General features: G+C 36.4%; 1 protein-coding gene across 1 annotated transcript; it reads left to right on the forward strand. All coding sequences in view use genetic code 12, as the record gives it.

The window, feature by feature from the left end:
- Positions 1-2,431: 2,431 nt before the first annotated feature.
- NRG1 (Nrg1p) lies at positions 2,432-3,583 on the forward strand (the record flags this gene model as incomplete). Its single annotated transcript, XM_051814205.1, has 1 exon — positions 2,432-3,583. One exon carries the CDS (start codon positions 2,432-2,434, stop codon positions 3,581-3,583), a length of 1,152 nt encoding a protein of 383 aa, XP_051674224.1.
- Positions 3,584-9,519: the final 5,936 nt, after the last annotated feature.

Below are 9,519 nucleotides of genomic sequence, written 5' to 3' on the forward strand. Positions count from 1 at the left end.
AACTGGTAAAGCTGAGGTTCGCAGTACGTTGTAAACAGATCTGATGTAAGCCACATTTCTCAGAGAAAAAAACTTTTACCCTACCAAGAAAAAAAGGAAGAACAATGATGGAAGTAATATCTCATAGATGGTATTGTTTGCTTCTTTTTGTCTTCTTTGTTTAAAGCGTTGTCTCTCCTTGATTTTTGAACAAAGAAGAGTGAAAGACGGAGTTGGCGATACACAATAAGAGCGAAAGAACAATGGTAGCGTGTATCGTGTATATGTGTACAAAAATGGAGAACTAACTACAAAAAATGCCAAAAGTGAAAAAAAGAAATGTGAATAGAAGAAATTGTTTAGCAGTGTCCTGATAAGAGAGACTTTTCTGAAATAACCCCAATTATGCATCTTGAAACAAAAACAATACATTGATTCTTCTACTGCTGGTTTTTAAGGTTTCCTATTTTAGTTTAGCGGTTAGTTGGAGTTAGTCACCTGTTTAAAAAGCTCGGTTGCTATTTGCAAAATAAATCTATAATTAAATTTAGAATAAACCATAGGAGAGACAAAATAGGGTGAGGTTTGAGTAAGTGTGCAAATCAGTAGTAGGAATAAACCGCGGTAGTACCGACGCGTATACGAAATTGCGAGAGCTTAAACTGTCTTTATCTTACTGTGAACGCAGAAGTAAACTCCTTTCTTCGTATGTCAGCGTAGTGGCTATAGCTTTAAGACAGTACTGAGCGCTACTCCTGCTATTGTTGTACTTGCAGTTGCTGCAGTAATAGTAGTTATTATTGTTAGATGAGGAGGAATTCGTATAACAAAACTCATGCATGTAGAAAGGCTTTTTGCTGAATTACTAAAATATTATGTAAGATCTATACTTCTAAGAAAAGTTTTTTTTTTACTTTTCTATTTATAAAGGTAAGAGCTTCTGCATATCTTAGTTCTAACTATATTCCCTTTAGTGTGTCTTTAGCCTTTGTGGTTGGTTGTGTTATTTTTAAATTTTTAACTCTTTTAAATTAACAAAAATATTTCTATGCACAGTGGGTAAGATTGATAAAATGTTTATAGCTCCTAATTATAACAATGGACTTCACAAAAAAATTAGATACATGGTTAGTTAGCAACACCGCATGGCAATGATTTATCTCAATTGTTGCTTTTGTAACTCTATTGTCTCTATTTTTTTTTCTTCTTAAAGTTCTATGAGGTTATACTTTTATTTTCTTTCTTTTTTTTATTTTTATTTTTGAGGTGGTTATTGTTATAATTACTCGGCGCTTAATTTTTTTTGAGTGTACTGTGTATAATTTTAAAGTTTTAGTTTTAAGATAAGTTTGAGAAAGTTGAAAGTTTTTGTGGGCAAAGGTGGGTGGGTTATATGTCTAAAACTGTATTCTTATGCACGATGCATTATGTTTTGTATCCCGCTTTAGTGTTGCAAAGTGTTGTTGTATTCAACTCTTTTTCCATTTTCCATATTGCTTTTTAAGTTATAGTGAATGTATTATTATATGATGTTTATTGTTGTAAGAAAATGTTAAAATCTATATACACACAAAATAACAAGAAGGTAAAAAGAAAAGCCCAGTATTGTCTTTCAATTTTATATAAATACAACTTGTAATTTCCTTTATATCCTCCTGTTTATTTGGTTTCTTTTTTCACTTCTTTTGTTTCACCATAGGTCTTCAGTTTCAATCCTCCATATACCAAGGACAAGCTTATACATCTTCGTTGTGTCAACGCATAACCAACTTTATAGCTGTGTTTTAAGGAACCTAGAAAACGAGAAGCAAAGAAGACACGCAGAGTCAAGATCAAAAGACTCCAGATCTTTTTTTAGCAGGGCTATAACTACTACTACATCAACAGCAGCTCCTGGATACACATATCTTATCCAGCTACCAACTGCTTTTTCACTACATAGGGTTTAAATTTTATTTTAGTTTTATTTTTTTTTATTGCCAATCAGCCCCTCCTTTTACAAAAGGAGAAACTGAAGGCTAAGCCCTACATAACAAGGTAAAACTCATATATATATATACACACACACAAACACACAAACCCTGTTTTCTACAGAATCAAACTCAAGAAGCAACTTTAAGGAAATTAAACAATTTCTTTTTTGCTTAACACTGAACTGTTTGTTATCGCAATCAAACTGAAACTTAACAGGGGCTCAAAACCGATTACGTACCTGTGCATAGACTCACGCACACACATATAAGCAGAAACACACACTCATTATACATCATACATCTACACACATCCTACTGACTTAAACCAAATTTTCTAAATCAAACCAAGAAGCAATATTTTGGGTTTTTTGTTGCCTTTACGTCACAAACCACACACACATCACGCACAATATATATATAAAGATATATATTTACAAACAAAAATCAAGGGACTTTTACATTACGAAAAATACAAAGCGATGATGGTACTGGAACAAAGACACTTTACACTAGTATCGACTAATGCTGTACCCAACGGTTCTACAACTAATAGCAATAGCAACAACATGCTATTAGCAAATGAAGCCACATATCATCACGACAGATCAGAGCCCAAAAGCACAGCGTTGCCTTCATTTAGTGAACTACTCACTTCGATACCGTTGCCAACTGCCTTCAAATCAAGAAGTAATAGCAATGTGTCTGCCACTTCTGTCAATACATCAAACTCGAGCTCGTATACTGGGTTATCATCACAACAACAGCAACAACAACAACAACAGCAGCATCAGCTGATGCATCGTCCTACACCTTACTCGTACTACAGTCAACCTTCGGTACAGCATAGATTACCCACGCCGCCACCTCATAACCATCAGCAAAATACACCACAACAAGTTCAAGACTACCAACAGCAACAACAATACCTGTACCAATACCAAGTCATTGGAACCAAAAGGACAGCATTTATTGCTCCACAACCAGTAGCCTCCCATCGCTCCTCAAATATTGATCCTTTGACACCAGTATCAGTTTCAATCGATACTAAAGCACGATCGTCATCCATTTGTGATATTCCAATCTCACCAGCAATTGGTACTCGCTCAGCTACATCTCCTTATACCCAGCACCAACTCCAACAACAGGCAAGACTCCAGCAAACCAGTCCCCTTCAAGCTTCAACAACAACAACATCCTCAGCAACATCACCCATCTTGATCAACCATGTCACTAAGGATTCCCGCAGGAAACACGTGTGTAAAGTCTGTGCTAGATCGTTTACCACTAGCGGCCATTTGGCCAGGCATAATCGTATACACACGGGAGAACGTAAACACAAGTGTCCTTGGCCTACATGTGATGCCAGATTTGCTAGACAAGATAACTGCATGCAACATTACAAGACTCATACGAATGGCAAGAATAAGAGAAGAGCGAGAAAGTATGTCAATCAAGTACAATATGGTGAAGCTTCTGTGACTAGTTTAGATATTGATGCTCATGACTCTGCGTCAGCATTGTCATCTTCATCGTCGTCTTCCTCTTCTACTGGATTTGGTCATCATCATCATGTGGTGTCCATGCCTCAAGGTGCTCGTGTGTTACCAAATGTGTCACATTTGACGAGATGAACTTGAGACAAAGGGAGAGGCAAAGGGAGAGACAACGAGTAAAGAGCAACTATTTGCAAAATGGAGAGGGGTATGTGCTTTCTTTGGGTACTGGGTTCGTTTTATGGGTTTTTTTTCTGCTTTCGGCTTTTGTTCTGTTTTTTTATTCACTTCTTGTTATTATACTATTTACTTATTTCTTTTATATCTTAAGAAAGCTTTTAACGCATGTCTATGATTTGAATAGTGATTAATTAATGTAGAATCTAGTTTACTAGTATATGTCGAAATATTTACTACGTGGTGTTGGGAGCTTAGTGATGCCAGAGAAGAAATTGAACATAGAAAGGCAACTACCCCTATTTCACCATTCATGAAACATACAAGATACCTTTTACCAGATGTTTCAGAAATATTGGCACAAACTCTGGATATTTCATTCACAATATGACAGAGGACTAATTTGCCTCGAAATATTATCAGGTGATGCTAGCTTTCATCTTTTGGTATCTCCACTTTATTTGAACTATATCTATAATCCATTTTAGGGCTGTTGGTGCAAACATGAAGGAGTTTTTTTTTTTTTCAAGAAACGTTTGAATCCATGTGGGTTCTTTACGTTATAGTAAACTTTATCTCCCTTTTCTTTGCCTCTGTGATATATGCCGTTTTCGGTTTTTGGCTGCGAAAAAAAAACATAAAGAAAAAAGACAAAAGAAAAGAACAATGAATAGCTAGAACCAAACCCAACAACTAAAAAACTAAAACAACGCTTTGCTCTCTGTTCAAAAACCTCCGCGCTAGCAGGCTTCAAGAGCTTGTATATTTAAAACCAAACTGCGCCCGCCATCTACAATTCTCCTCCAGTCACTCTTTGCCATTACTAATCAATTGAAGGTGTGGCTTGCATTGTTTTTTTTTTGATAATGTTTCGCATTATTTTCTGGATAATCTAATTCCCAGACTAGCATCAATGTGCATGAGGCAACAGGTATATTAGAGATATCGGGAAATGAATTGTGGAGAATGAATGACTACAATGGTGCAAAAGGGGTGTAATAGTGGGAGCAAAGACAAAGAAATAGAGGCGTATGTGGCTTATGAAAGAAGAATTAAACGCGTTTAGTCACGAATTGTGACAAACGCAAAAACTCGTTTGAAATTGTTGCACCCTCTCACAATTACGATTGCTATGGATAATTGACTAACCCCTCAAAACCCAACAAATGTACAAATGGAACACGTGAACTAACCTTTGAGATGATTTAGTTAAAGTTCACTGGTCAGGAGCCAAAAAAAAAGAGTCTACCCTCCGCTTTCAGGTTAACGTTTATTGCATTTTCGTTTTCGGACCGACAGATAAGCTGTAAAAATAGATTGAAAATTAAGACAAAAAAAAGTCTTGTCCAAAAGAAGAATGTCGCCTTAGCAAAGTAAGTACATACTTTTTGCTTTTGACCACCTTCTCGTGGAATCCTTCACGTCATCGTTCAGAGACTATAGAATGGGAAGACAATAAAAAAAACTATATAATCTAAAGATATAATTTAAAGTTTATTGCTTGATTATTATTATCTCCGAGGAGATATTATAATAGCCTTATTATATGCTATGGCCACATGGGTATGGACTTCAGAATTAAACTCATGCTTTATAAAGTTATACTTTGCTAAAAATTTTTTTTTCTAGTAGTAAGTGGTTTATAATAATTCTCACTCATACATTTATGTTGTACTAGTTTTGGCATTACAGAGAATTCAAGTATGGGGCGATGACTTATCCAGTTATCAGATGTGGGGCTAAATCTCCAGTGCAATCCAAAATCTAGCCTAAACAATGTTTGAAAGATAACTGTGCTTTTCTCGTCTAATCTACCTTGCAGAACAAAGCACCCTAATGTGGAGACAAAGAGACTCACTAGCGATCTAATTATTATACAAACCCCCTTCCCTAAAAAAAATATTTAAACTTTAAATTGCAGTTGCTTGCATGATAGAGCAAATACCGGACTCTTTTAATCCAAGTCAATTTCGGATGGTGGGCAAAAAGAAGGCTTGTTTGTACAACGGGCCAGGATACAATAAGTTTGTTGTCCTTACAACTTCATTTTAATTGGGGTTACACCAATGCCGTTTTGAGGTTTCCAAAAGTCAGTAATGTTGAGGGATCCCAGCGCCAAATTGCAACCTCATTTCCCAGGCAATCTTTTGTGTGCCAGTATGGGGAGGAATCCCGTGTTTCAACACATAAACATGCATTGGTTAGGTAAGGAAACAAAGGGACAAGTGCATTACCACACGTTTTCCCATTTCAACCCCTAAACCCCAAGTCCGCCTTTCTTTTTGGTTTTTTTATTTATCAAGAAGCGCTTGATAAGGATGAGGAGAATTGAACTTCTTTTTACACCGCCTTATGGAAGAAACGTTTGTCTAGAACTACATGCCTGTGATTGCACAAACAAATGCCACACTCTATTTTGCTCCAGCGTATAACTTTTTCTCCATTAAAGTTTTTTAAGATTTGTATAATCATGTGATCCCAGGAAAAAGGTTAATTAACTACGCGTCTTGTACGTACTTGGTCACAATTAACCTTGTTTAGGCAAACAAGTTGACGCGTTTCGTCCGAAATGTAAAGTGTATTTACTATCTACGAGATGTTTCAGAGTCTAAAAAAGTGTAGTTTGAAGTGATAAGTAAAGCATAACTGGGAAAAGCGTTGCGAGTTAAAGTTTAACATTTCTTCAATTGTAGTAGAGTGTCTCCCAAGACATTTTGACAAATATTGAAGGTGCCGTGATACTTCATTTACAATTGTATGATGCATTAGACGCGTGAAAGTGCATCTACATTTGATTTCCAGCACTATTTTACTAATTCTTTCTGAAAAGTATAACCAAGTCTAAAATTAAGGCGTTTATGCGATGTCCATAGCAATTGCACCTCAGTTAAACACAGTTTTGAACTATCTTTCCAAGTGCTTGATTTGTTTCAGAATGATTGATTTATTTACATGCAATCGTTTCCAAAGAACAATAAACTTTGTGTTTGATTCTCTTTGTCCAAGAAGGGTTGGCATAATAAAGTTGAGGGTTCAAAAACAAAAGAATCCTTTTTTTTCTTTAACTACCCTTGGCCAAAGTTTCATTCGGTTAAGCTTTTCAAAGCTTAAAATGGGGGGTTCAAATTGAACGACGACTTTCTTTTAAAGTTTATGTGTTGGTATTTCACGAAATGCAAAGCAATATATTTTGGTCGTACAGGACATCGGCCTAGATTTATGAGGCAAGTCTGGGGAGGTGAATCTAAGCAAAAAAGTCACTGAATGATAAATTTGGAGGAGCTCCCACGCTAAGAAGCCATGGCAAAAGAGAAGGGCAGAAATAATTAGGTTTGGTGTATATAGTTGCATTTGGGGCTTTTTAAGGAGGCAAATTTGAACCTGGGTTTTTTGATATTGCATTCATGTAATGTAACCATCCAAAAGCGCATATATTAAAAATAATCGGAGTCAAAGTATAATTGAAGTATTACTCGGGCAAGCAAATTCCTCACCTGTTTTAATTGCTTTTAGATCACGCTTCTTAAAGTTTAATCAATATTGTAAACCCACAATTTTTTAGTCTAAGGTACCGATTCGCAACGTGTAAAACCATGGCCTTTTATTTTTTTTTGCATACATTAGCTCTCACATCACTTGGCAATATAGTAACACCCATAGTGACCAGCGTGGCCCTTATAGTGGCTTGCGAGATTATAAATAAAATTAATCCTATAATGGCGTCATTTGTGCATCAAATTTTCTTGTAATTTCATGCTTCGTATTTTGCAAAGTAAATTCGTACTTGCATATACGACATAGTGAGAAAAGCTTACCACGCCGCACCATATACTGGGTGGGCGGGTGTTTTGCTATATGCAAAGCTGGGTGCAACATAAGATGAATCTTGGTGACACTGCATCTTTTCAGTGAAGTAGCCCACTAACAAAGGTAAAAAAATGGAAGTTTATTGAAGACAAAGGATTATGAACCCGTGGTTTGGTTAAAAAGTGTGATATTTGGTTTCAAAATAATCCCCCTTGTGACAAACCTAAAAACCGTATTACACTTTTCAGCCCTCAGCTTATGGTAACAGTGGGAGGAAATATTAAACTGCGGAGTATGCAAAATAGTCTAACCATAAAAATAAGTTAAAACCTGGTTGCAAATTGTCCTATATGCTTTCTTATTTTGTAGCACAACTGCTAGTAATAAGTGATAGCCACAAGCATTATAGAACGCAAGACGACGACTATTGGTGCAATGTAGCCGTGTATAAGCGCCCAGGGGATATTTCATGGACTAACTTGGTAATTTCTTTTGTATGTTACAGATATGCAATTGGTATAAATAATGATCAGTTTGAATCTTAGAAATGGAAAGGAAAAGGAGTGGTTGTCTACGGATGAAAGGAAACAAAAAGGGAACATATCGAACCATACCATAATCTGGAATCATGGGTTAGGTAATAGAACGAATGATACATTGGCAATAAGCGAATACTTTGAGTTGAAAAAAAAAAAGGTTAAAACTTAAAAAGCAAGAGTACAGTGATTCCTGATAACAGAGGTTTCTAGTACTTTACGCCAAAAGTTTTACGAAGTTGCCCAACGGTTCAATTACTTGTTTTGTTTTTTAAGGTTGGCAAGCTTAGGCTTATTCTTTTCGCGTGATCATAGAATTTATGTTTGTATGCTCTATTGGTTTCCTAATATGGGTAAAACCGCTTGACCTTTGCCTTGTAGAGGATTATTGACGTAACTTTCGTATATCGCATAAAGTACAATTAAAACTAGGGGGCATTAGATGCTACTCTTCGACGACTATTAGTCTAAGATAGGAGCTATATCCGACGCTTTTGTCCAACTTGTACCACTAACCCCTCATGTAGCTCCTGTGAGAATCGAAATCCTTTCGTTTTTTTAACCATAGCTGTCTCCACCCGCCTTCTACTAAAACCCGGTCACTTATATAAAACTTGCCGCCTGGCGTACTAATTAATAACTTTAGTCGAGTGTGTTGGGTATAATCACGTAGTTTATGCATTGTTTTGTTGATCATTCATCTAGTTGCACACTAAAGCCGACATGCCCAAATACACTAAGAAAGCCAAAATTCCTTGATGTCTATCCACGTACATATGGTTATGAGTGTGACCTACATTTTTCGTCAAAAGTGCAAACAGGAAAAGCAAAGCAAAAGAAGAGAAAGAATAGCAAAAACAAAACCTTCTTGGTTATGAGTCTCTATGCAATTTCCAAATTGTCTATTGTGCTTCTTTGGAAGAAAAGGTAGCAGTAGTAGCGGCTATGTGGCCGGATACATGCACGGATTCGCCCACAACCTCAAGAGCAATTTGAATGAAATCCCCGGCTCTAATCACATAGCCTTCCCGACAGCCTTCTCAAAGGGGTAAATACTAAAAAAGAAGGAAAATATGCACTCCTGTGTCAACTCAGCCTTATTTACAAAATTAAAAGTTCGTAAAACAAGGATTCGATGACGTATGTGAGTTGTGGTGCAGCCTACAGATTCACGATATTGTTAGGTTGGCGAGAATCGACCTTACATTTTTCATAGGATAGCTATTATCGTTGTCGAAACCTGTACTCAACCACCTTCGCTAGTCAATCAAAAAGTAATACAAGCAAACTTGGATTAACCATTAGCTGAAATTGTTTTGTCTCACACTTTTCACACTTTTCACACTTTCACACTTTCACAGGACGCTGATGATGTTACACAAAGGAAAACTCATTTTCATATGCTATACAGAGTCAAAGGAAGACATTCGTAGATACCCGATTGCTCTTGTGTAATACACCAAATTATTAATGATTGCTAACTATACAAGAATAGAAGAGGTAGGCGTGATTATACATGCTCTAGACTTTTTGTTACCTCCCCTCTCCTCTTCT

Source organism: Candida margitis (genome assembly GCF_024628925.1).
Source record: "Candida margitis strain CBS 14175 chromosome Unknown scaffold11, whole genome shotgun sequence".
Taxonomy (NCBI): domain Eukaryota; kingdom Fungi; phylum Ascomycota; class Pichiomycetes; order Serinales; family Debaryomycetaceae; genus Lodderomyces; species Lodderomyces margitis.